At 62.7% G+C, this 26,631-nt stretch overlaps 1 protein-coding gene across 1 annotated transcript; it reads right to left on the reverse strand.

The window, feature by feature from the left end:
- Positions 1-5,923: 5,923 nt before the first annotated feature.
- On the reverse strand, positions 5,924-16,566 carry NINJ1 (ninjurin 1). The gene is made up of 4 exons (XM_043567185.1): positions 16,402-16,566; positions 8,142-8,367; positions 7,455-7,617; positions 5,924-6,429 (listed from the first exon to the last, which is right to left on the reverse strand). The coding sequence occupies exons 1-3, from the start codon at positions 16,474-16,476 to the stop codon at positions 7,463-7,465; spliced, it is 456 nt and encodes a 151-aa protein (XP_043423120.1). The 5' UTR covers positions 16,477-16,566; the 3' UTR covers positions 5,924-6,429; positions 7,455-7,462.
- Between the last annotated feature and the right edge of the window lie 10,065 nt (positions 16,567-26,631).

Below are 26,631 nucleotides of genomic sequence, written 5' to 3' on the forward strand. Positions count from 1 at the left end.
GACTGAGTCGCCTGCGGACTTGCAATCAGGACCTCATGGCACCGCGTCACCTCTGGGCGCCGTCATTTTCAGTCCAAAGCCAAGGACCACACAGCCGCCGAGATGGGGGTTCCGCCCGGCCTCGCCACACATGCATGTGCACCAGGCACAGGCTGGCCCCCAGGGGTCCCTCTCCCAGTTGCCTCCTCCATCAGCTCCTCCCCCACAGCCCCTTTTTGGGGAAACAGAAGCGTATTTGTCAACCCAAGAATCACCATGAGTTTGCATTTTCCATGGGAGGTTTCTGGAGATGTCAGGGCAGGCCACCTCCAGGGACGACAGCTGCTCCCAGGTCTCAAGGTGGCAGGGCACGTGTAGGGAAACGGGTGGGGGCAGAGGGGCCCGGCTCCGGGACGTGGTGTCCCACCCACGCAGCCAGCTCCTGGGCTGATTCCCTCATTCCGGCGCCCCGGCTGGATGCCGTGGGACAGCATGGCCTGCGCTCACTCTCCACCTCTATGCTGCAGGCCCCGGGGTGTCTCCAAACTGAGCCTTGGTTTGCCCATCTGTACAATGGAGACGCTCCTGTGAGCACTCCTCGAGCAGGCCCTGGACGGCGCTGCTCAGTCCCGTGCTCTTCGCCAGAACCCTCCACGATTTCACCGCTTTGTGGGAGCGTCACGTGCAGATTTCTCTCTGGGACATTCCATTGGGTGGAGCGGACACGGCTGCTGGCGCTTGTTCGTGAGGACGCAGGGGCTTCCCTGAGCCACCCGAGCTGAATGGAGCCCCCACAGCCGAGCCCCACACAGAGCCCCTCTTGACCTTTCCCGGGGCCCAGGAGAGGGACCTGCAGACCTGCCCGCTTCCCTACGGCGCTCTGGCGCCTGACCAGGGCTGGAGAGACGTCCCGCGTGCCAGGTCCTCGTGCAGACTGCAGAGGCTGGACTGGAGGCCACCTTCCCGCTGGCCCGCCACACCAGAGGCCTGGTCCCTGCACCCGCTCCGGACTCTGACATCGGGGGCGCCGGAGGTTCCGGAGGTCAGACCCCGAGGCTCAGCTGGGCGGGTCCCCTCACGACGGAGCAAGATCCCCATTCCCAGGTTAAATTTCTTTCTGGGCAGGTGCCCTGGGGTGTTTGTTTGTCCGGCTCCCTGAGAGACACAGCTGGCAAAAGGTGACGGTAACACCCTGGTGAAGGTGATGGACACCTGGGTACAAGTGGTGGATGCACCCAGGTCACGGTAAATGAGGCCACTGTGTGAAAGTGCAGGCACGCCGGCCCTCAGGGGCAAAGAGGTTCCCGCGGGGCTAGAGTTTTGCCTCAGCTGAAAACACCTGCCATGTTCTGAACAGCCGTGCCCCCCCCAAAATCCGTAATGGTGAAACCTAACCCCCAAGGTGATGGTGGTGGCAGGTGGGGCCTTTGGGGTGATCGGATCACGAGGATGGAGCCCAACATGGGACTAGTGACCTTGTAAAAGAGACCCCAGAGAGCCTGCCACGTGAGGACACAGCGAAAACAGGAAGCTGGTTCTCACCAGACACCGAATCTGCTGACGCCTTGACCTCAGATTTCCAGCCTCCCGAAGTCTGTGTGTGTATAAGCCACACGGTCTATACTCTGTTCTAGCGCCCGAAACAGGACACCGCCTCCGAGGAGATATCCCAGAGGCAGGCCCACAGGCCTGTGGCAGGTAAGGTCCTCCTGCTGTGCGCCACCCAAGACCTGTGAGGCCGCCACCCCCGAGGGCCCTGTGGTAGGGTTCCTTCCCCTGAGCAGGGGGCGGCCGGTACCTGTCACAGGCCTCAGGACCCGTGGTGAGCCGTGGTGGTCCAGGGTGCCCGTCCCCCAGCCCTGGCCAAGCAGGCTTCTCCTGACTGCTGACTTTCTCCTCCTGTCCGTGACCCGCCAAGGCCTTGCCCCTGAGCCCAGGCTGTCTGGACCCCTCCCTGGCTACCAGCCTCGACAGGCCCTCCTCTATGACTGGACTCCATGCCGATGGCTGAGCTCTGCGGTGGTCCAACTGCCTGCCCCACTGGTCAAACCCTGAAAGGCCTCCCCTCCTAGGCTGAGGCTTGGGGGAACAGTGGGGCATCGATGCTGAGGTTCGGCACCTCCCCCCACCAGGCCCCTGCCCTGCCTACCCCCTGGGCGGTCAGTGCCAGCGACCTAGAATGGATGAAGTCCATCGGGGCACAGAAGGCCCCACACGTCACGCATTCCCCCGCTCCCCCTGCCCTGGCCACTCTAAGCCCTCACTGTCTGTCCCTGTATGCCCACCCCCACACATCTACAAGCGGAACCGCTCATGACCCGTGCGTCACACCTTCCACGTGCTGTGTCCACAGCTGGAACGCTCTTCCCGGAACCCCCTTGGGTTTAGCCTGAAGACGTAAGACGTTGCCTCATCTAGGAAGCCCTTCCAAATACTTCAGTGACGAGAGTAGGGCCTGATCCAGCCACGGTCGTATTGGAGTGCCGCTCCCACCTCAGGAAGAGTGCCGGGGCTGGGACAGGCTGCCTGGGGGCAGAGGATCGTTGCCAGGATTTGAGAAGGGACAGGAGTGTGAGGATAGTGGAGGAGAGTGAAACGAGGTGTGAGGAGGATGTGAGGAGGTGTCTGGAGAGTGGCGAGCTATGTTGAAGTGGGGGGAGGGTGTAAGGGAGTTGTGGTGAAAGGGCGTGTGATGGAGGCTGTTGGAGAGGTGTGAGAACAGTGTGAGGGGGTGAAAGGACAGTGTGACGCAGGGCACTAGTGAAGACGGAGGTCTCCTGGCGGAGGGAGTTTGGCCCCGGATCCCCCTGCCTCGGGCGGATGTGGTTACGGGCCAGGCGAGGGCACAGGCTGGTGTTTGTGGAGGCGGAAACGCGGCTGCATCTTGCACAACCCAGCGCTCCCTCCGGGGAGAGGGCGGTGTTGACCCTGCAGGTGTCCGGGCGAAGGCGCTGACGCTGTGGGATCAGAGCGTTACTTCCAGTCCGCCTGGGCCAGCGTTCTGCGATGGGCTGAGGGGTCCTGCTGACCCCGTGTCCTCCCAGCCCTCGGCTCGACCCCAGGCCCGACCAGGCCCCCCGATCAGCCTCTGGCCGGTTGGGCCCTACGACCCGCTGTCACAAGGACGGGGGAGGGTCCCTCGGCGGTAGCCAGGTGGCGGCCGGGACCTTGAATCCTGTGCCGCCCGGAAGGGGAAGCCGGAGCCCCGTCTCCCCGCTGAGGGTCTGGGTGGGATCGGGTCGGGGCAGCTTCCTCGGCCCCCACACGGGTCTCCTTAAGTAAACGCTCGAGAGAAAAACCATCAAAACAGAGTGACCGGACCCAGAGGACACATGTTCCTGGGAGAGGTGGAGGGGCGGGTCTGGCAGAGCTACCTCCTCGCGAGGGGACGCTGCCCAGGGTGACCCATCTGTCCCCTGTCACCTAGCCTCTGTCGACCACCTGCCAACCTGTCATCCTCGTCCATCCACCCATCACCTCTCTCTCGGGCTGAGCACACGCTGCTCTGGCCCCCGCGGCCCCGCGCTCCTGCACCACGGGCCGTGCCCCTCCCCCCTCCGGGTCCCGAGAGGCCCCCTGCCTCCCACCTTCCCCAGTGTCTCTCCAAGGCTGCCCTCGGTCTCCACAAGCTCATCTCCTCCCCACCCCCGCCCCCTCACTCACTCGTGACCGGACCCACCTGGCTCACCAGGACCAGTGAGGGAGGAGGTCTGCAGCAGACATTCACTGGGCACAAACTGTATGCCAGACATGGTGCCAAGGACACAGGCCACAGGTGGTGGCACCTGCTGGGAGAGCCAGGCCAGACCCGTGGCCCAGAAACAAGCAGAAGGGAAGGCGTACACGGGGGGCCCTCTCCTCCCCCAGTTCAAGCCTCTCTCTCGGATCCTCAGGGTGACTGGCCTGTAGGACCCTCCCTCTATGGGGGCCACCCTGGACTTGAGGCAGGCCTGGCCGGGGTGGGCAGGGCTCAGACGCGGGCCCGGGGGGACACTATGGATGGCGATGCCAGCCCGTGGCACCCAAGTTGGAGTAGACCCGAGCGGCCTCTGTGACAGTGACTGGCGGAGAGGGTCAGGAGGACCTGCAGGACGTGAGCCCCACCCTGGAGAGCGGCCACATGCTGAGGCCTGAGATGGGAGCGCATCTGGAGTGAGGGCCGGGGGGCCAGAGGGGCCGCCGAGGCTCGAGCCTGGGAGCCGGCGGGTGGGGAGGTGTGGGGTGCCGAGGACGGGGTGCTGGGGGGACCAGGGCACACAGACCCACCCACCACCCCTTGCTGTCCCCAGTGCCCCAGCACCTTCGGAGGCCAGCCCGGCTTGGTGACTGGGGCTCAGTCCAGTCATCTGGGGTTCACCCCTCTGGTGGTGCGCTGAGGAACTTCCTGTCCTGGCCCAGGGAGGGGCTAGGCCATCTGCTGGCCACGTGCGTGGTGCCACCCCACGTGACTACCGGCTAGTCCACACCACAGGCCGCAGGCCACTCTGGGCAACCCCAGGGGCATTGTGCAGGGCAGGACTGGGCCAGGGGAACATCCCGGGACACTGGAGATGGCCGGGGGAGAGGGGCAAGGGAGACAGAGGGGGTGCACCGGGTGGGCTGGCAGGAGGGCCAGGTTGTGTAGACAGGTCACAGACGTGAGCCTGACCTCCTGCTGCTTCTGGCAAAAGCCGCGTCAGTCAGCGCAGGTGAGCCGGGCTCCCGGCAGCAGGAGGAGTGAGCTAGCTACCTGCCCCCCCCCCCCCCCCCCACCACAGGGCCATTCCCAAGTTTGTGACCTCGGCACCACCAGGCCCCAGGGCTGCCTGCCCCTGCCCGGCGGGGCCCCATCAGCTCCTCTGCGAACACATGTCCACCCCCTGCCCACCTGCCCCTCATGCTTCTTCATGGATTTTGTCTCACACGTGGATCAGGACACAGACATGCTCACGGGAGCAGAGGGCTGCCCCAGGGCCCCAGCTCCGAGGCCACCAGCCCTTCTCGACCTCGAGTCATCCACTTCCTCATGCTTTTTCCTGAGTAAAGCCCAGGACTGGACCACCTTACCCACCAGCACTTCTGTTTATCGATCACTTTGTGCGAGCTGACCACAGTCACCTGAATATTTTTAGGGAGGGACCTGGGGCCGGGAAGTTTCCCACCTGGAGGACCAGGTGAGGGTCCTGTCACATCAAGGACATGAGGGGGTGCCGGTGTGGGTTGGGAAAGGGGACGAGGGGGCAGAGCGCGAGGGCTCAGGCCCTGGAGTTTGCAGGGGTGGACCGAGAGAACAGGGGACTCCAACCAGCATGGGGACCCTCAGGACAGACGCCCTGGAGCCAACACTGGTGCTTTGGGGGTCTCTGTGGGTCACGGCCTGCCCAGCACCAGCCCCCCTTCCCTCAGCCCCCTCGGCCTGATTGGCCAGCAGCACTGGGCACCCCGCAGTGAGCCAGGTTGTAGGTGCAGAGAGGCTGTAGGAAATCCGAGAGCGCTGGAACTTTCCATGAGGCCAGGGGGTCAGGGGCCCAGTGCCCTGAGGGCATATGGTGACACCTGGCTGTCCCTCCGACCCAAGGTCATCCTGCACACTGTCCTTCCAACCTCTTCAGAGGGTCCAGGTCTTGGCTTCTGACCCCAAAGCCACCGAAGTGGACGAGGGACCAGTGTCCCTCCTGCGGCACTGACACAGCCCCCCAAGCCAGTGGTCCTACACATGCCCCCGCCCCTGCGGGCCTGAGGGAGCACCTGGAGGCCCGGGCCTGAGCAGGGGAGTGCGTATGCAGGGTCTGCTCTGCTGTGAAAAGTCTGTGGGATGCCTGGCAGCAGTGTAGACGAGAACACAGCGCACAGACCCGTGGGCGGTGTAGATGAGAACATAGCACACGGGCAGGTCTGCAGTGTAGACAAGAGCGCAGCGCACAGACACATCTGCAGTGTAGACTGCAGGGCCCAAGACAGGAGAGGAGGTGCATTAGCTTTATTGGTCACTGGTGCTTATAAAAGTGGGGGCTCTGCCCCATCACTGCTGGTGGAAGGCATGGGCAGGGCCCGTGGCCCAGGGCACTTGAGGTCCAGAGTCCCGGGTCAGGAAGCACAGACGCCACAGGTCATCGGCATGGGGGGCTCGAGGCCAGATGCTTGTTGCGCTGGCAGAGGGTGGGGGTCTCCTTGTCCCTCTGGAAACGTCCTGAGGCCAACACCGGCCGGGCCTCTCACCCCCATCCTTGGGCCGCTGTGTGTCCACGCCAGCCACGGCCCTTCCCCAGTTCGGCCTCCTGGGCCCGACTCCAGGGGCCCTGCGCTGGTCTGCAGGGGCCTAACCACTGGCGGCTCGTCCCAGGACACGGTCTAGCGGGCCCGCCCGGGCTCTTCCAGTTTCGGGAAGGGCCTCTCACAGGGACGTGGGCCTCAAGGGTGAAGCGGCTCCTGGGACCTGGGTGGCTGTGGCCAGGTGCGATCTGGGGGCATCTGCCGAGCAGGGAGAAGAGGGGTGTGAGGGCCACCCTGTCTGGAGGGGCCTCTAGCTCCATTCTTTTCAGCCCCTGTTGGCAGCGTGTCTGGCATCCAGCCCACGAGCTTTGGAGCCACTACAACTCCAGAGCCAGAAGGGCCCAATTCTGCCTTGGGCAAGCCTCAGTTTCCCCTCCTGGGTCACTGTCAGGGCTTAAAGGGGGGCCTCAGAGAGCAGACCCGTGTGACCCTCTCTGGGCTGATGCTCAGGGAGGGCCAGGACTGTGTTTAATTACAATTAATAAATGGCCTGGTCATCACGCCATGAGCAAGAGAGCAGGCTGGCATCCAGAGGATTCTGGGGGAGACGGACTTAACAAGGCAGGGCCAGCAGGCAGGCAGTGGGCTGGGACTCCCATGGCTGGCCAGTGGGAAATGGACGCTCCCAGCCAGGCCACGTGTGGGCCCTGCTCCCGGGTCCCACCTCCACCTCCGGCTGGCCCCCCTGGAAGTTTTCTTTCATGCACCCGACACATAGGCAGTGTTCAGGCAGCCTGCTCTCCACTCGGCCGCGGTGCTGGACTGGTGGCTGTCTGTCAGCAGTGCCCACCCCTTCTCTGGGGCGGGCCTGACGAGCAACCTCTGGGCCCGAGGCCACACGTACCTGTGGTGTGCGCCCCGGCCAGGGCCGCACGTGCAGCACACATGACACACGCTGGGCCTGCTGACCCGCATTCGCCCTTGAGGCAGCCCCCAGGCCCCGAAGAGTGCAGGGGCTTCTTTGCTGAGCATAGAACCAGGGTCCCCCGGCCATGGCAGCTCCTGCTCCTGGGTAGGCCAACCCTGGGTGGGTGCTCGCCTCCGAGCAAGGACAGGGGATGTGCCCGGGGACGGTGCACACGGCCGGAGGCGCCCCACAGGACCGACGCGGGTCACGAGGGTCTGCTCATGGATCAGCGGGTGCCCGGGTGGCCTCGAGGCAGAGACAGACCCGCCCGGGGCCGGCAGGTGGACGGCAGCAGGCGGGTCCCTCCCTGGCTCACCTGAACCCCTACTGCCGGGGTGCTGCGTCCATCACGGGCTTCTGGACGCCAAAGGCAGTGATGAAGATGTTGACCACGACAATGATGAAGACTAGGCCGGTGGCCAGGTTGTTGAGGAAGTCCAGCTTGGCATGCTTCGCGGGGTTGTTGAGGTCGTACCTGACTGTGGGCAGAAGGGAGCCGACGCTGCACCTGGGCCTGCCCCCACGCTCGGACTGCTTTCCGGGCCTGTGGCCTCAGCCCCGCAGCCCCTTCTCCAAGAACGGAAGCTCAGAGGTGTCCGTCTGGGAGCAGAAGAGACGGCCCGAGGCCCAGGTGTGGATTTGAGGGCACAACGCGCTGGCGCTGAACGCACCCAGGCAGGCGCCTTTCTGAGCGCTGCGGGCAGTGGCCTAGTGACTGTCACATGGGCCCAAAGCCCTGCCCTTACTCCCACTTCATGGATGAGGCAACTGAGGCCCACGGGGGTCAGGTACCTGCCCGAGGTCACACAGCCAGCCGTGGAGGTGAGCCCTGACCCACCCCCCCGGGGGAAGGACCACCAGCTAGTCCCCGTAGACCACATTCTCCCGCAGCCTCGCTCGGGTGGGTGGAGGGACAGAGACGGGGGGCCACCTCCTGACCGCATGGCTGAGTGGGGGCTGCCCCGGGGCCCTCCCCCACCGGGGCCCCAGCCCAGGCTCACACCGAGGAAGATGAGCAGCACGCCCACGCCGATCTGCAGCACGAGGGAGATGGAGATGAGGACCACCAGGGGCACGAAGAAGGCGAAGCCGGGGCCCTGCTCGATGACGGCCTTCAGCTGGGACGCGTTGGCCATCAGCAGCGCGATGTCCAGCATGCTCTCCGCCGCACTCTTCTTGTTGGCGTAATGGTTCACGTTAATGGGCCGGTTCCTGCCCCAGCGGGATGGCTGTGGGGAGGGGTTGGTCAGCCTGTGCCACCCCCCCCCTCCCCCCGGCCTGTGCCCCTCCCCACCGCCTGTGCCCCACCCCCCCACTGGGCACGGGATGGGGCTCCGTGGGGCCTGCAGGCGAGGCCCAGGGCCCCAGAGGGAAGGGCTCCTTGACAGATCAGAGTCTGGACAGGGCTGTGTAGCCCCTGTAAGACACCCCCCCCCCCCCTTCCCGAATCAAGTCCTCTAGGAGACCAAGCTGCAGCCTCAGCACATGTGCTGGTCTGGCCCCGGGTGGAGCCTCTGGCCCCCTGCCTGGCACAACTCCACCAGGGCCCCTGCCTGCCCTCCTCGGGCCTGGCCGGGCCGGGGGCCAGGGCAGGAAGTGAAGTGTAGGCACCGGAACCCTGCTCGCTCCCCCAGCCACCTACCAAAGCGGGGTAGAGTCAAACTGAGCTGCTTCTTTAATTTTTATGTATTTACTTTTATTGTATTTTTTTTTAAGTTTATTTTGGGAGAGACAGAGCAGGAGGGGGGCGAACATGAGTGGGGGAGGGGCAGAAAGAGAGGGAGAGAGAGACTCCCAAGCAGGCTCTGTACTGTCAGCGAAGATTCCGACCTGCGGCTAGAATTGTGAACCGTGAGATCATGACCCGAGCTAAAAGCAAAGCGTCAGGTGCCCAACCAACCAACTGAGCCACCCAGGCACCCCGAATTTTTATTATCATTATTTTTAATTGTTTTAATGTTTGTTTTTGAGAGAGAAAGAGAAAGAGACAGAGCATGAGCAGGGGAGGGGCAGAGAGAGAGGGAGACTCAGAATCGGAAGCGGGCTCCAGGATCCGAGCTGTCAGCACAGAGCCTGACACGGGGCTCGAACCCATGAACAGTGAGATCACGACCTGAGCAGAAGTCAGATGTTTAACGGACTAAGCCACCCAGGCGCCTCCCTAATTTTTATTTTTAAAAACGATTTGAAACCACTTTACTGAGGTGTCATTCCCATACAAAAAGCTGTACACAATTAACGCAACTTGGAGCCTCAGGAGTTAAGAGCACACACAGGACACCCTGGCAGCCCCCAGAAGCCTCCTCTTGCCCTTTCATTTGTTACCAAGATCTGTGATGAGGCTTGCTCTCACAGTCCCTCAGGGGTGACGCCTTCTGTCCAGGAGGTGCCTCTGCCTGAGAACATCACTGGGCCTCCTGGAGCCCTCCATGCCCCACCCAGGGGTCACCACCTCCAGGAAGCCCCTCTCTCCTGGGCACAGCTGCCCCTGGCTGGCCCCCCAGGACGCACCCGCACCCCTCGGCCCTGAGCCACCGGGCCCTGCACCGCGCCTCCTGGGGCACAGGGGAGATCGCGTTTCGGAAGTCATGAAAGATGCAGGCTGGAGGCAGGCTGCAGGGGAGGGGCGAAAGCAGCATTCTCTGCCCCCTGTACCTTCTGCGGCTGGAAACTTCACCCTGGAAAATGCTGAACTACGGTGGGGTTGGGGCAGGGGCGGGGACGGGGCAGGGGTCGTTTTTGCCGTGTGTCTTACTTACTAAACTTAATCTCATCTAGAATAGTGTACCAGGAGGAAGGGAGAATGGGCGTGTGCAACAGCGGCAGTCAGGCAGCCCCGCCTTCATTCAGCCCCGGAGGCTAAGTAGCAGAGGCACTAGGTTTAAAATTCCAGATCAGAGCACTGGGCCCTCAACCCAGCCCCGCCTCGACCCTGCACTGCTGACTGCGGTGCTCCACACACAGCAGCCCCACCGGGGTCGCGGCTTGGCCTCTTCACGCGAGCCTCCGGCTGTGCCCACAGCTGTGGGGGGGCCAGCCCCAGGCCGCACACGCCCCAGCCCACCGCCTAAGGGCCTGTGTGCCCACAGCGGGTGGCTGGGCTGGCCACGCCTCATCACGTGTGCGCTGCTGCGAGGGGCAGGCGTCCCTCGCCTGTGGCGGGAATGTGCTCCTGTCACAAACCAGAAGTGCCAAAGCACCTTCCCTCAAGGCCACCACAGTGCTGTCCTGGTCTCCAGTCCTGGAGAAAAGAGCTGGGCACAGACCTTTGGAGGGGCTCCCACCTGCTGGGGGCAGGGTGGCCAGGTACATATACGCCCAAGAGCACACACCCATAAGCACGTGTATGTGTACGCGTATATAAACACGTAAACACGCATGCACGTATAAACACGCACAAGCAGACACACGTGAGCAAATACGCACACATGCTCGGTGCATACGCATGTGGGCACACGCACATATTAACCTATAAACAGGCACACGCACACATCCACAGCCAGGCTGACTGTGCTGGCCTCTGGGCTGGAGGAAGAATTCCCTTTTATTCTGAGCCTTCCACAACCGTTCGAGCCCTTTACAGCCACACGCACACTCAAATACAGAATGACACGTCAGTGCCCCCAGCATGGGGACCCTGTGTCCCCACTCTCCCCTGTCCTGGGTGCCCCCGCCCCGTCCTCACACTCACTGTGGGTAAACTGAGGCTAGCACAGGAAGCACCTTATCCAAAGCAGAGACCAAGGGAGAGCTGCACTTTGACCCGTGTTCCCCTCAGGCCTGCAGAGGGGGCTGGGGCTGGGGCTGGGATCAGGGCCGGCGAGGTGGAGCTGTGCACTCACTCGGCCACTGTTCCGCACCCCCCACCCCCACGGCTCCAGTGGTGTGACCTTAGGACAGCCAGCACCCACTGGGCCTCAGTCTCCGTGTGCGACCCCCTCTGGGCCTCAGTCTCTGTGTGTGCGACCCCCTCTGGGGCTCAGTCTCCCATGTGTGCGACCCCTCTGGGCCTCAGTCTCCCGTGTGTGCGACCCCCTCTGGGCCTCAGTCTCCCGTGTGTGTGACCCCCTCTGGGCCTCAGCCTCTGTGTGCGACCCCCTCTGGGCCTCAGTCTCCCGTGTGTGCAACCCCCTCTGGGCCTCAGTCTCCCGTGTGTGCGACCCCCTCTGGGCCTCAGTCTCCCATGTGTGCGACCCCCTCTGGGCCTCAGTCTCCCATGTGTGCGACCCCCTCTGGGCCTCAGTCTCTGTGTGTGCGACCCCCTCTGGGGCTCAGTCTCCCATGTGTGCGACCCCTCTGGGCCTCAGACTCTGTGTGTGCGGCCTCAGCCTCTGTGTGTGCGACCCCCTCTGGGCCTCAGTCTCCCATGTGTGCGACCCCCTCTGGGCCTCAGTCTCCCGTGTGTGCGACCCCCTCTGGGCCTCAGTCTCCCGTGTGTGCGACCCCCTCTGGGCCTCAGCCTCCCGTGTGTGCGACCCCCTCTGGGCCTCAGTCTGTGTGTGCGACCCCCTCTGGGCCTCAGTCTCCCGTGTGTGCAACCCCCTCTGGGCCTCAGTCTCCCGTGTGTGCAACCCCCTCTGGGCCTCAGTCTCCCGTGTGTGCGACCCCCTCTGGGCCTCAGTCTCCCGTGTGTGCGACCCCCTCTGGGCCTCAGTCTCCCGTGTGTGCGACCCCCTCTGGGCCTCAGTCTCTGTGTGTGCGACCCCCTCTGGGCCTCAGTCTCTGTGTGTGCGACCCCCTCTGGGCCTCAGTCTCTGTGTGTGCGACCCCCTCTGGGCCTCAGTCTCCTGTGTGTGCGACCCCCTCTGGGCCTCAGTCTCTGTGTGTGCGACCCCCTCTGGGCCTCAGTCTCTGTGTGCAACCCCCTCTGGGCCTCAGTCTCTGTGTGCGACCCCCTCTGGGCCTCAGTCTCTGTGTGTGCGACCCCCTCTGGGCCTCAGTCTCTGTGTGTGCGACCCCCTCTGGGCCTCAGTCTCCGTGTGTCTGACAGGGCCAGGAGCAGGCATCCTGAGGTTCTGGTGGATCTGGCCACTGCCTCAGAGCCCCAAGTGGCAAGCACGCCCCTCCTGGTGCAGGGCACTTCCTGCCCACGCAGCCATCTGCTTCCTGTTCAACCCGTGCAGGGATAAGGGGTGCCAGCCAGGAGGCCAGTCAAGCCCCGCTCACCACAGCCTGGCTGTGTGGCCTCGACAACGTGCTCCCTGTAGCTGGCCTCAGTCTCCCCATCTGTGTGCCCCGGGCTGCACTCTGGGAAGCTCCCCTCTAGTGGACAGGGAGCATCAACCCTCCAACCTGGCCTGTCTGCCCCAGAGAGCCCGCTGTCCCGGGCACAGTCTAGCGGGGCAGGGTGGGAAGGCCGCCGGAGCCCTCGGTCTGAACTGCCAGCCTGGCTGCCGGGAGCCACGCTGGGAACCTCCCACACAGACCTCTGGCCATGACCTGAGTAGCGCAGGGAACAAACACCCTGGTTAATGTGTCCCCAGGGCCAGGAGGACTCCCCTAAACCTCAACGGTGGTATCGGGAGCCGGGCGAAGCGGCAGGTGAGCTCTGGAGTTCTCCCCCTAAAATCCAGGAAGGAGCCTTGTGGGTTGGGAGCCAGAGCCCAGGAGGGAGGCCCGCCTTCTGTGGACAGAGGGCCTGGGGGCGTTCGCAGCTAGCCCAGGGCCACAGTGCTGTCCTCAGCCCGGACAGGGAGGGAATTGGGACGGATGTGAGCCCAGATCTGCAGCGCCCAAGTGCCTGCTTCGGCCGTAGCTTCACGGAAACACTCCAGTCCAGCCCAGGCTCGGGTAGAGGAGACGGCGTGCCCGCCCCAGCCTCCAGCTCCCCGGGGAGTTGAGGCCAGGCCTGGGAGGAGCCAGGGGTCTGGGTTGCTGACCGCCCCCCGTCCTGCCCGCCCTGACTGCTGCGTGGAAGTGTGGAACGGGAGCCCCTGCCCAGAACCCACCTTCATGTTTTCGGAAGAGACCAAGGCCCCCACCAAATCCATGGCGTCCATCGGCTGCCCTGTGAGGAGCTAGGGTAGGACTCCCGCTGGCACCTCTCCCCAAGACCCCTGAATCCCACACCAGGGTTCTGTGCCTCAGTTTCCTCATCTGCAAAATGGGCGATCAGACTGAATGAGGGGTGCAGAGGCCCTTTGGTCTGTTGGAGCCCAGCCAGCCCAGCAGCCGGCCTGCTAAATGAGCTGCACGGATTTGGAACAATAGATCCGAACAACAAGAGAAAGGACAAGCCCAGGAAATGGCCGTGTGCCCTGAGCAGGACCCAGGGGCCTGGGCCACCACAGCTCCTCTGCTTGGGCACAGTAGGTGCCGGTGGGAACGGGGCTCTGGAGTCCTTCCCTCTGGGGAGGGACCTGAGAACCGAGGTGGGTCTGGCAAGACCTGGAGTATCCCTCATCTGACCCACCCATCTGGCCATGTGCCATCGCTCATGCCTGGCACGGAGGCCACAAGGCCAGCACTGAGAGGTGTCTCGCTCCATGTCAGTGTCCCTGTCAGTGTCCCCACAGGAAGTCTCGGTGCGGGGCAGAGGGAGGGGGTTTCCCACAGCAGCTGGGCCATGGGCTGGGCAGACCTGCTTCCTGTGGGCTCAGCACTGGCCGGCAGTGACCCCGAGGCCTTTTAGAACTTGGCCAAGACCCTGCCAGCCTCAGGATCTTTCCGGGAAAGCAGAAGTGAGGGAGAGAGCCCAGATGCAGCCCCCGGAGCCACGCCCCACCCCCCTGCTCCCCCCCTGCTGTGTCCTCCGCTGGCTGTGGCCCCAGTGGCCACCACAAGGTCCAATGCAGCTGCCCCCAAGCCGAGAGACACCCCGGGCAGGACACAGCCGAGGGTCATTTTCACACAACATTCAGGTTTGCTACTCGTCCTGCCACCAGCCGCAGGTGAGAGAGACACCAACTCTCTCCTGCAGGGGCCCCGGGCAGCCTGGCCTCCGTGAGGGCCGTGGGGGCACAGGCACGGGGTGAGGAGCACCTGCGGGGTCCATCTGCTCAGCGGTTGCACGGAGGGCTCTTCCCTGAGCCCGGCCACCCTGGGAAGCGAGTGACCCCGCCCCACTTCCCACTAGAGGACACTCCAGCCCTCAGTGGGTGTCCTGAGGCTGACAGGGGCTTTCGGCCTGGGCCCCCCAGTCAGCACCCCCCGCCGCCAGGGCTGTGCTGGGGACACAGGACCAACCTAGCCCACCCACTCTGCCGTCCAGGGCTCCTGTTCCACTCGGCACATCCAAAGACCCCAGGGGTCGCCCCTCTCGCCAGTGAGACTTCCTCACACGGGTGCCGGAGGCTCAGATTTGAGCAGGTGCTGTGAAGAAAAGGCTGTGCCTGTCCACAGGGTTCCTGCCACGGGGAAAGGAGCCACCCTGGAGTCATCACCAGCAGCGGGCAGGAACGTGGACACCGTGCCCAGCACACGCACGAGCCCATGTGGTCCTCACCACGATCTCTGACAAAAGACATTGCTACCATCCCACATCACAGAGGAGAAACTGAGACAGAGTAACGTCCCGCAGACACAACAAGGCAGGTCCTGAAGGTGGGAGGGCGAGGCAGAGGCTGGGGAGTGGTGCTACGTGGGTCTGGGCCGCAGGCACGGTGAGATCCTTCCAGGAGACACCCACACCCACACCGGCTCTCGGGGGCCATGGAAGGGCCTGACCTCCTGTCACACATGTCCTCCCCAGACTTGCTCGGGCCTTTCCCTTGCTGTTCTCTCTGCTTGGGATGTCCTTGCCCACATGGCAGACGGCCAAGCCGCACCACAGTCGGGTCCTGCAGCACGCAGTGCCAGCAGCCCCCTGTGCAGGAGCCCTCCTGACCCCCCTGCCCCCCACCCACACAGCAGGGCTCCAGGCTCTGGCCTTGGTCTCTCCGCCTGGGCTGGTCTCAGCACTGACCTAGCGGCTCAGTGATGATGGGGGAGGCATCTCCCACCTGACCTCCCTGGGCCTGGGGTTCACAGGATCCTGCCTGCCAAAGCTGAGGGGAGTAGAGAGAGGCTGGACTGGAAGGCGCAGCCACAGGTTGGGAGGTGAGCAGGATCCCTCCTTTCCAACTGGGGTGTGTGTGTGTGGGGGGGGTCGGATTATTTCTCCCTTTCCAGACCGTGCACGGGAGGCCCTGAGAGGTGAGGCAGCCTCCCCGAGTATGCACACTCACAGCTCTGAAGGGCTTACATGCCAGGGCAGGTCACTCAAGGACCTTCTCGGTCCTCAGTTTCCTCACCACCAACCCAGGGACAAACATCCTGTGCCACCCTAGGGCAGTCAGGCTTTCCTGAAGGGTCAGCACAGAGGCTGGGCCCCAGAAAGCCTCTGTCAAGAACAGACAAGGATGGAGAGAATGGAGAGGATTAGTGGGGTCAACAGCACACAGGGGGCCTGCCCTGCCATCGGGGTCTCACTCACCCCAATGTCCTCCCCCACCCCCAACCTGGCCTATTCCCCACAGCTGAGCCACGCTGCCCCAGCCCGGTTCACATGGCTGGGAGACGGCCATCCCTGCCCCCATCGCCAGGGGGTCAGAAAGTGAAAGAATGTTCAAAGTCAACAAGTCACCAGAGAGCCATGCCCAGGACTGCATCACAAACAGAGGTGCTGGAGGAGTTCTGGGCCCAGGGAACAGGGCACGGACAGCCCCCCCCGCCCCCCCCCCCGCCCCCCACAGGACCCAGGGGCAGCGGGGGAGCCACCACTTGTAAAGTGGAAGTCGGGACCACTGCCAGCGCCTGTCCCATGCCCACGGCCGTCAGGAGTGCATGTTTTGCAGAGGCCGCGGTGGAGACAGGAGCGGAGCCACAGCGGCCTCAAGTTCCCCATCGGGGCACGCACTGGATAGTGCGGTGGCGGCGAACACAGCGGGTGACGTAACCGTCTGCCCGCTGCTGGCCCCGGGCCCGGAGGCTGGGATCCTGCGCGTCCGGGCGCGTACGAGCGGGAGGGGATGCGGGGGCCGAAGTTAGAGGCCGGCACGGGAGGCGGGGGAAGGTGGCGCCCAGGCCACCCCGCCGCGCGGCTCGGCGTACGCACCTGCCGGCCCGCCCGGCGACCCCGCCGGCGTGGCCCTAGCTCCCGGACCGCACGTCGGACCCGACGGCGGGGGGGCGCACGCGGAGCAGAGACCCCGGCACCCCGCAGTGCGGAAGCGGGCGCGCAGACGGCCGGCGACCCCCGGTGCCCGGGGAGCAGCGGGCGCGGGGCCCAGAGAGGGCGGGCGCCGGCCAAGATCGCACAGCGGCGAGGGCGGGGCGGGGCTTACCGGGGCGTCCGGGGAGCCGGGCGAGCCCGGGCGCAGGTCGCCGTTGAGCTCGAACTCCTCGGTGCCCGATTCCATGGTGCGGCAGCCAGAGCCGCCTCGCTCGGGGCCTGAGCGCGGCCCGCGCCTGGGCCCCGGGGACCCCGCTGCGCTCCCGCCCTCGGCCCGCCCCCGGCCCGCCCCCGGCCCGCCCCGGACTCCGCCCCCAGACTCCGCCTCAGGACTCCGCCCCTCCGCCCAGCCGGGGCGGGCCCGCGGGACCCTGAGGACCCTCCCTCTCGCCGCGCGGGCGGGGGCGGGCCACGTCCGGCTCTGCCCACGTCTTGGACACTTTTAATCCACGAAATGAAGCCAAGAACCATCCTTCCCCGGGCCACTTCGCAAACTGCTGGGCGCGCCAGGAAGGCGAGCGCGCCGCTGCCAGGGAGTGGGGGTTCTCGGGCGCCCCACGCCCCCGGGGCCGACCCGCACGCTCAGGAGGTGGGGGGCGGTGGGGGCAGCAGAGAGCCGCTTGGTGCAGCCCCCGCCCTGTTGGCGCAGCCTCCGTGTTCCCAGGCGGGAGACAGGTCCTCTGGTCTGGGGTGGCGCCCCGTGCCAGGGCGGGCCGCTGCGGGCGGCCAGAGCGCGTTGGCTCCCCCAGGCCTTGGCTCAGTCGGCCGCTGTTTCCCAGGGCGCCTGGCAAGACGCGGGCCGCTCCCAGGCGTCGGAAGCCAGGCGGGTGCGCAGGGGCCCGGAGGAGCCGGGCGTTACCTCCCGGGGCCACGGTGTCCTCGAGTCCTGACCCTGAGCCTGCTGCCAGGCCCAGCCGCTTTTACCACTCCCACTTCTCCCGCGGTGTCTGCGGATGTCTCCGCCAAAGCACCCTAGTGTCCGTGAGCAGGGCCACTGGCCCCCTTGACCCTCCCCGCGCCCCTGGCTGGGGTCCCTCCAGGCTGCCGGACTCTATAACCCTGAACCACCATAGCTGTGTGGGCTGGGGCAGGTGACTGGACCTCTCTGTTTCGGCTTCCCCATCCGTGGTCTGGGAATGGTCTTCTTAGGCCCTATGGGCTGATTATCCGCCCCCCCCCCCCAAGAAGGTAAGTAGCAGTGCCCCAGGTCAGGAAGCAGCGAGTTAAGTGGGTGAATTAGCTGGAGTTGGAGGCTTGTTCATTCATCAGGTCATCATGGAACGCCTACTGTATGCCCGGTCCTGTTCTAGACACAGAGCTGTGACAAGGTGGGGGGGGGGGGGGGCAAGGTTTGTGGGACAGGCAGGAACCAGCCCCCAGCAGCCCTGCGTGGGGCCAGTACGTGGCTTTTCTTACAGCCTCGGGAGGTAGGCTCTCCCCCGCTTGCCTGATCGGGAAAACTGAGGAAGGGGGAGGGGGGAAGGCCGAGGAGGAGGAGCTCAGAACTTCTAAGCGGTAGACTGGATGCCCCCCCAGCAGGTCTGCGTGGCCAGCAGGAGGGCACCGTGGGTGTGGGAATCCAGTTCCTGGTTTGACCAGGATCCTCACCACACTCCAGGCTGAGACCTCCCCTCCCCCGCCCCACGCCTCATCCCTGCTGGCAGAGGAGTTTTATAAGTGAAACCAAAGGCATGGAAAATGCAAGTCACCCAGGGGATTTATCAGAAAAAGGGATCTTCCACTAAACCCTGGTCTGGGCCTCCTGTTGACCTTTCTCTCCTCCCCTGTGTGGGGGAGTAGCAGGGCCGGCAGGGGGTAGCACCTCCCAGGTGGGGGGGCAGCCATCCCAGGAGGTGTTGGTCCTGCCCACTTACCCCATACCCAGGTCTGTGAAGGAGCTGCCATTGGCCCAGTTCAAGGCTGAGGGAACTGAAGCCAGGACAGGTGGTCCGTGCCTCAGTCCTGCTTTGAGCCGCCCTGAGCGGGGACTCTGCAGTGCCCCCTGGGGTCTGGGCAGGCCTGGGCACGGGGCCCCCGTACAGCAACACACAGTTGTTCTCACAGAGCCCACACCTGACTGTTGACAAGTGGCCGGAAATGCAGAATTTTAAATGTTAGCACCTTTCACACAGAATGGCATAAACTCCCACCCCAGGGGCCACGCGGGCCGGGAGGGAGGGTCCTGAGAGTGCCGGGGAGGCTGGGAGGTGGGGAGAAGAGCCTCGGCCCCTTCCGCAGGTGAGAGGGTCTTGTCTTGGTGGGCTGTGTGGGGGCTGCGGGCGGGAAGGCTCCGGGGGCCCTGGGTCCCCCATCCTGAGCTTGTCTCTCCTGTGGGCCCCATGGCCGCTCAGAGCTGAGGTTCACCATTCCCTTGGTCCAGAAGGAGGATGTCAGGAAAGGTCCCGGTGTAACGATTCAGCACTTCACCTTCCGGGGGTCAAGGTCACAGCCCTCCCAGCAGGGTCTCGCCCTCCAGGCCCAACCCCCACCCCATTGTGTGTCCTCGAGAGGGACTTCCTGGACGGCTGTGTCATCCTCATTTGCCTATGAAGTGTCTGCTTCCCTGACTGCTCCCAGCACGGACCCAAAGGGGCCGGGCCATCTTGCTGTGTGTCCTCACTACCTGCTTTCAGATTCTCCTGCAGAGACCGGATGCTGAACTGAAGAGAGGGTCCGTGGGCAGAGGATCACGGGGAGTGTCCCGGGCTGGCCGTGCTCCCCCAGAGAGGCGCAGAGACGTGGCGGAGAGGCTGCACGTACCAGCAGCACACGTGTAGATACACCCGCACATTCAGTTAACATGGCCCCACCGAGCTGCGGGACTAGGGAAGCACTTCCCAGCTGACAAACGGGGGCGCTGAAGGTGAAGCACCCCAGCCCATAGGACACCAAGGCCAGTGCCCAGTGTGGGAGGACCCTGGAGCCCCCGTGGGCCCCTGTCACCTGGAGCAGGCCCCCGGAGGTGAGAGCTGAGCACAGGAGTGGGGCAGCCCTGGTGGCAGCTTCATGCCCCAGGCGGCCAGAGAGCGGATGCCTGAGCAACACCCCTCCTGGCCAGGAAGGACACAGGCCTCCCCGCTGAGAGGCCTGGACCCCAGCCACCATACCTGCCCTGGAGCCAGGAAGGAACATCACCTGTGCCCCCGCATTACCGCGGGGAGGGCTCCACCCGCTGCCTTGGGCCTGGGAGGATGCGCCTCCAGACAAACCCTATTTTGTGGACCGGATCCTTAGAAGGCCGCTGGCTGCTGGCCGGTCTCCCTCTCTGAGAGGCGTGGATCCCTGCCGGTGGTGTTTCCACATATGGAGGGCAGGAGCAGTCGGGGGAGAGGTGGCATGACCTGCCCAGGCCCCCCCAGCCCAGCGAGGCAGGCTTGCGCTGGGTCCGCCCGGGAGGCCCCGCCCCTCCCACCTCCAGCAGGGCCCGGCCCGCCCGCACACGCCCAGCGCCAGGCAGAGCCCGGGGGTGACAGACACGCCTTGGGAGCTGGTGGCCCATGCCCACTGGCCCCCCTGGGGCACCATTACCTGGCGGCGGGTGGGCCGGGCTCTGTGCTCTGTCAGGTACTTTCGGGGACCACGGCTCCCACCAGATGGGTGCACGGGGCCAGGGGGTGGAGCAGGGCTGACCTTCCATTTCCAGAAGGACAGGGAAGGGAGGTCAGGCCTATGAGGAGGTGCTGTGCCACCGCCACACTTTATTTATTTGTAACTTTTTAAAAAGATTTTCCTTCAACATTTATTTATTTCTGAGAGAGAGTGCACGCGTGCGTGTGCTTGCATGGGTGGGGGAGGGGCACAGAAAGAGGAAGAGAGGATCCCAAGCAGGCTCCCCGCGCAGCTCCGTCCCATGAACTGCGAGATCACGACCTGACCGGAAATCGAGTCAGATGCTCAACCCGCCGAGCCCCCCAGGTGCCCCTTCTTCCCCACTTGAAAGACAGGAGCAGAGGAGCTTGCCAAGGTGGCACAGGCATGCCTGGGTCAAGGATGGCAACGGGCCAGGTGGTGTGAGCGGGACGCCCACGCAGGTGTGTGCACCACCTCCCACAGTCCCCCAGCCAGTCGTGACACGCCCAAGACCACCCAGTATGGCGCAGCTAGCCCTAGAGGGCCCCCAGCCCCAAAACAAAGTGAGCGCCCACCGTGAGGGAGACACTGAGTTGTGGCCCTCCGTGTTTTGGAATGCCTTGTAGCCGTTTACAGAGCAAGTGGGTGGCAGGCTGGCTGGCCTGGAGGGACCCGCCCGGTACCATGGAGAGAGAGCAGTGACAAGTGGCTTCTTCCTGAGGCCCTGACCCACCCGTCTGTCCTGCCCGTTTGTGCACTGGGTTCTCCCAGAGCAGGGTGGGGCTGACTCACTTGTCATCTCCAGGCATCTTTACCCAGCAAAGCCTTTGTCCTCAGCAGCCAGGGCAAAGGGGGCAGGGTCCGCGGTCACCCCCACCGGCAGTTCTTCCCTTCTGTCTCTGTCACAGACTCCTGATTTTTAGCTTAGCAAGTGGCCTCCCAGAATAGAAGCTGTGTTTCCCAGCCTCTCCTGCTGCTAGGTGTGCCTGTGTGGCTACATTCTAGCAGTGGAAGGGGACGTGCAACATCAGGGAAGAGACCTTAAACAGAGGGGTTTTATTTTTTATTTTTTTAATTTTATGTATTACTTCCTTTACTTTTTACCTCCTCTTTCCTGCTGGGTGGAATACAGTTGTAATGGCCAGAGCTCCAGCAGCCACACTGGCCCACGAGGAGAACTTGGGCCTGGGAGTCTTACACAGCAGACCTAAAGACGGAAGAAGCCATGGGGAGGAGCCTGGGTAGCTCAGTCGGTTAAGCGTCCGACTTCGGCTCAGGTCATGATCTCGCGGTTCGTGGCTTCAAGCCCCGCATCGGGCTCTGTGCTGACAGCTCAGAGCCTGGAGCCTGTTTCAGATTCTGTGTCTCCCTCTCTCTCTCTGACCCTCCCCCATTCACGCTCTCTCTTTGTCTCAAAAATAAATAAACGTTAAAAAAATAATTAAAAAAAAAAAAAAAAGACAGAAGCCTGTGTCCCCAGTGGTTGAAGTACAGGCCCTCCCTGGGCTGCCCACCTCAAGACTTCTTGAGTGTGAATAAGAAAAAAAAAATCTATCTTGTTTTGAGGGTTCCATAATTTGGGGGCAGGGGGCTTGTGATACTCACAGTTGCTCTGGACCCTGGTTTTTAAATATGTGTTATGCTTTTCATTAATAAATAGATTTTCCTTTTTTTTTTTTTAAGTTTATTTATTTTGGGAGAGTGAGAGAGAGCAAGCGAGCAGGGGAGGGGCAGGAAGAGAGGGAGAGAGGATTCCAAGCAGCCGTCAGCACAGAGCCTGACAAGAAGGTCCATCTCACCAACCGTGAGGTCGTGACCTGAGCCAAAGTCAAGAGTCAGATGCTTAACTGACTGAGCCACCCAGGTGCCCCTAGATTTTCTTCTTTAAACGCAGAACGTATAACAGGTTGAATCGCTTCCCCCTCCCCCCTCAATTCCATTTTGAAAATGTGTATCAGACCATGTCATCGGCCAGCTTAACTCTCTCTGAAGTCTTCTTGAAAAAATCCTCACTCCTGGACCCTGAACACATGACCCCTGCATCCGCCCCTCCCTTCAGCCTCCCCAGTGCCCTTCTCTTTATGCCATGGACTCTGTACCTCAGGGCCTTTGCACTCTCCATTTTCCCTGTCTGAAGATCCTGTCCCCAGGCCTCCATGTTGGTGGCTCCTTCCTGTCACCTGATCACAGACCACCCTTCTGCAGTGGCCCCTGGCCCCCCTCACTCTAGCCCAGGGTCAGCTCCCGAAAGCACCATGCTTGCTTACGCGCGCGCTGTCTGCCCCCTCCCTGACGCAAAGCCCCAGGCACCGCTCGCCCTCAGCCCACACCCTGTGCTGCCCAGGGCATGCCCTAGCCCTGTCTGCTTTGTCCAGCCTCCAGGCGTCTCTCATCCCGGCTAGCCCTGTCCAGCCCGTGCTCCGCAAACCACTAATGACAGAGCTGCTGGGCTCCAAATTCTCTGCCCTGACATTGACCGCTGACTCATACCAGGAAGCTAACGGGCCACAGGTGGTCGTGGGAGTGAGGGAGTGTGTCTGGAGCCCCGGCAGGGCAGGTGACCTGTGGTTTGGTGAAGGGACATTGCCGGCAGGTCAGGTCAGCTGCTGACCCTGGCCGGTCTGGCGGACTGGGCTGAACCGCAGGCCGAGAGGAGGCCCTCTGGGCGGGCAGTGGCTCCCGCTTAGTACACCAGGCCTGAGAGCTCTGCCCCTGGCGCCGGTGCTCAGAGAACAGGTGCTGAAGGCCCCGGGCGCGCACGTACCCACCCACACCCACAGCCTCCCTGCTGAGGGCCAGAGCTTCTCATTCTCCAGGCCTGGGGGTCGCCTCCTCTGGGAAGACTGAGGGCAGCCCTGATCCTGCCCCTCCCAGGGACACTCCCCACACTGAGGCTCACGGCAGCTTCCCGGATGCTTCCCGCCCCTGCCTTTGGGTCCACGGGTCTGGCCAGGAGCCCACGGGTTGTGGCCCAGTGGAGGCACTGCCACCAAGGGGCCGAGGAGGGCACTAGCAGGCGTCGCTGAGCCCCGGGCTGGGGGCTTGGTGCGTGCCCTGTCTCACTATGGGGTGCTGCACCGCTTTTGCCACGGGCAAACTGAGGCTTCCAGAGTGGAGGCTTGAACTCAGTTCTCCCCAGCCCACCCCACCCACCCCAGACGGGTGCTGGGAGCTCCCTGGAGGCCGTGGTGGGGCGCACGGGGTGCCCAGCCACCTCAGACCCCAGGCTGACAGCAGATTTGCTCTCCTCAGGGAGACCTCTGCAAATGCCCCAGGAGCTGCGGCAGGGGAGGGGCTTGTCCCCGTCCCCCGTCCCTGCCCTGAGGCCCCCAGCCCTGCCTGACACCACGCAGCCCCCATCCGGAGGGATATCCTTGTCCTGCTTCTGATTCGACCAGCATCAGAAACACTGAGGGCCTCGGCTTTCTGGCCCTCGCCCAAGTCCCGGGGCGGGGGGGGGGGGGGGGGACTGTGCGGCTGGTCTGGGGACCCCAGGTGGAGCCCCGAGGTGGAGATTGAAGTCAAGTCATGGATCTGACCGAGGAGCATGGGAGAGGAGGGCCCCACACACGTGCTGTCACTCATTGCCCTTAGCGCTGGGCACGTGTTCTCTGCTGTGGGAAAGCCAAGGCTGGTCAGTGCGGCGTGTTAGGAATGAGTCTGCGTCCGTCCGGGAAGGAAAGAGGCCGACAGAGGGTCTGTCCAGGTCCCAGGGCCGCCCGACATGGTGTTCGTGCAGCCGGGTCCCCGAGGACCACCTGTCACCGGTCACGTCTTGTGGTTGCTGAGCAAACCGGGTCCGACAGGCGGCGAGGCAGCCTTCCTCCTGATAAAGGGTCTGTCACCGCTCAGCAGGGCTCCGGGAGGACCTTTTCCTGAGAACAGCTGCCGGGTGGGCGGCCACACGGGAGCAGGATGCCCTCTGCCCTCTGGCCTCTGCCCACCTCTCTGACGCTTGGTGGCCCGTGTCTGACCGTGTTGGGCTCAGCGGCCTCCTCCAGGTTCCCCTGGGTCTGCTGCTTTCCTTGTCTCCAGCCGAGGCTGAGCAGAGAGATTCTGCGTTGATTCCACAGCTGCTCCTTCCTGAGGAGGGGTGCAGAGGTTTGGGGGTGAGGCAGGGAGGAGACGGGAGTGCCCTGGTGGCTGGGCGTGGGGGCCCCCAGTGCTCAGACCTCCGAGGCAGGTTCCAGGACATGCACGTGACCTGCTGGCCTCTCCGTGGGGCCGACAGCCCGGCCGGCCCGCGGATGTCGTTTGTGCTGCAGAGGCGGCGGTCTGTGGGGTCGTTCCCCAAAGCGCCACGTCTCCTGTCCCCGGCTCTGATGGAGTGCAGGCGGGCAGCAGGCCAGGCCCCGGCAGGCCCGTTGCTGGGCAGAGCCCCGGGCAGCATGCAGCAGGCTCTCCGTGAGGGCATCTCACGAGCTAATGGAAACCCTTCCAGCACAAAGGGGCATTTATCGGAGTAGATGCCGTGTCTCCGCCAGAACTCGGGAGGACAGAAATAGCCTTTCACAGAGCGCCAGCAGGGCTGGGCTCTCCTGCTTGGAGGGTGTCAGTTTGCCGGTTCCTTCTCTGTGCAACCTGTTCATATTCATGGTGAGTTACTCACTCTGTCCTGGGCAGGGGACTCCTTGTTCCCTCTCTCCTGCTAGAACTGTTAGACTGGGTGGGGGAGGAGGGCTGGGAGAGGGAGGAGAGGGAGGGGAGGAGGGGGGAGAGGGTGGGGAGGAGGGGGGAGGAGGAGGGGGGCATGGGGAAGCGGGTGGGATGGTGGAGGGAGGGGGAGAGGGAGAGAGGGAGGGAAGGGGAAGGAGGAGGGGAGGGGGGTTGGGGAAGGGGGACTGATAGTGGAGGGAGAGGGAGGGCGGGAGGAGAGGGGGGGAGGGATGAGGGGACGAGGAGGAAGGAAGAGAACAGAAACAGGGAAGTGGTTAGGTCAGGATGCTTACCTCAGTGGTTCCCTATGAACTGACACCTCACCTGACCCTCAGTGAGACGATAGCAGGTGGCCTCACTCCAAGGAGAGACTTCTGTGTTTCTGAAAACGGCTCTCTTTCCAGCGTGTATAGCTTTGCTTGTGCTGCTCCTTTTGCCTATAAATTCCTTCCGAAAAGACACCAGTAAGCAACTGTTAAGTTCCACTTGATACCTATAAATAATGTTTAAAATTTTAATGTGCCGAAACCAACGCTAATAATGTTCTGAAGAGGTTAAGTAGCTTGGGTGCTAGTAACAGATCTAGAGCTCAAAGACTTAACTCATGCAGGATCTTCCTCTAAATGAAACAAGGCTGGAGTTAGGAAATCCAAGGCTAGCACGACTCCTCCACTCTGTTATTGGGGATTTTTCTTCTCTGTCTTGCATCATGTGGAGTTTCCATCCTCAGAGTAGCCTCATGGCCCAAGATGGCTGCTGGAGATCCCACCATCCATGCAAGAAGCAGGCAAAAGGGGGCTCGTTTCCCGTTGTCTGTCTCCTCTTAAGGAGCTTTGCGGACGACTCAATAAATTGTGCGTACATTTCACTGGCGGCAGCTTGCTGCAGGGTGGGCTGAGCAAATTGCCCCCCAGAATAAAGCCTGAGCTCATGTCCTGAGGGACGTGGGTGGGTGATCTATGTCATCTGCCGCAGGCGGGCAGACAAATGCAGTGGCCGACACCTTCTGGAAGGCAAACAGTCACAAACCTATCAGGGGGACTAGAAAAGAATGTCCATTCTACTAGATTGCATGTGTCTGACTGTGTCTTTGGGAAACAACATGTATATGCACGAGCACAGTCATCGTCCAGTAGTCACTGGACATGACAATCTGAAATAAATTTCTAATGGGGAAACACACGGACGTACCAGGTGACACCCTCGTGCTGAGAGAGCCTGTCCGTCACGGTAAACGTCACTGGTGAAGGACACCTAGTAACACAGAACAGTGCTCACAACATAACTTCAGAGAAAGGACAGAATATCGAAATATGCTTTATCATGATCACAAGTTACCAGTGTCTGTCTGAGGCTGGAGATAGGCTGGCCTCAAGGGCAAGATTTTCTTTTTAAACATTGCAAAAGCTTGTTACACACACACACACACACACACACACACACACACACATGTTCTTCCTTTTATTTTTTTAAATGTTTATTTTTGAGAGAGACAGAGCACAAGCAGGGGAGCGGCAGAGAGAGAGGGAGACACAGAATCCGAAGCAGGGTCCAGGCTCCGAGCTGTCGGCCCAGAGCCCGACGTGGGACTTGAACCCTACAACCACAAGATCATGACCTGGGCCAAGGCCGGACGTCCAACTGACTGAGCCACCCAGGCGTCCCACAAACATTCTTTATATAAAATGATTTACAACATTTATATAAAACATATAAACACTAAAGTTTTATGCGAATGCTAAAATATAGTATAATCTAAATAATAGTTAATAAGATACATAAATAATAAACTAATATAGTAATTAAGCAACATAATATTAAATAGAGTTTAGAAAGGGAAGGTAAGAGGGGTGCCCGGCTGGCCCAGACGGTGGACCCTGCGACTCTTGACCTCGGGGTTGTAGGTTCAAGCCCCGCTTGGGTGTAGAGATCACTTAAGTAAATAAAATCTTTTAAAGAAAAGAAAGCAAAGGCAAGGGCAGAAGGGGGAGGGACTCCCTGCTGTGGGCGCAGGGGCGTTTCCCAATGAGCGGCACCGGTGAGAGCCACTTTGGGGCCTCGTCGTGGGCGAGGGTCTTGCTTTTGCATCTGGGGCTCAGCCGCGGGTGCTCTGGGT

Source organism: Prionailurus bengalensis, chromosome D4 (assembly GCF_016509475.1).
Source record: "Prionailurus bengalensis isolate Pbe53 chromosome D4, Fcat_Pben_1.1_paternal_pri, whole genome shotgun sequence".
NCBI lineage: Eukaryota > Metazoa > Chordata > Mammalia > Carnivora > Felidae > Prionailurus > Prionailurus bengalensis.

Excerpts from the sequence above, each read along its gene's own strand:
- NINJ1 (XM_043567185.1), bottom strand. The coding sequence starts at position 16,476 with ATGGAATCGGGCACCGAGGAGTTCGAGCTCAACGGCGACCTGCGCCCG. Across the intron at positions 8,368-16,401 it reads CCGGCTCCCCGGACGCCCCG|CCATCCCGCTGGGGCAGGAA; the intron begins GTAAGCCCCGCC and ends CCCTCCCCACAG. Across the intron at positions 7,618-8,141 it reads CGTGCTGCTCATCTTCCTCG|TCAGGTACGACCTCAACAAC; the intron begins GTGTGAGCCTGG and ends TTCTGCCCACAG.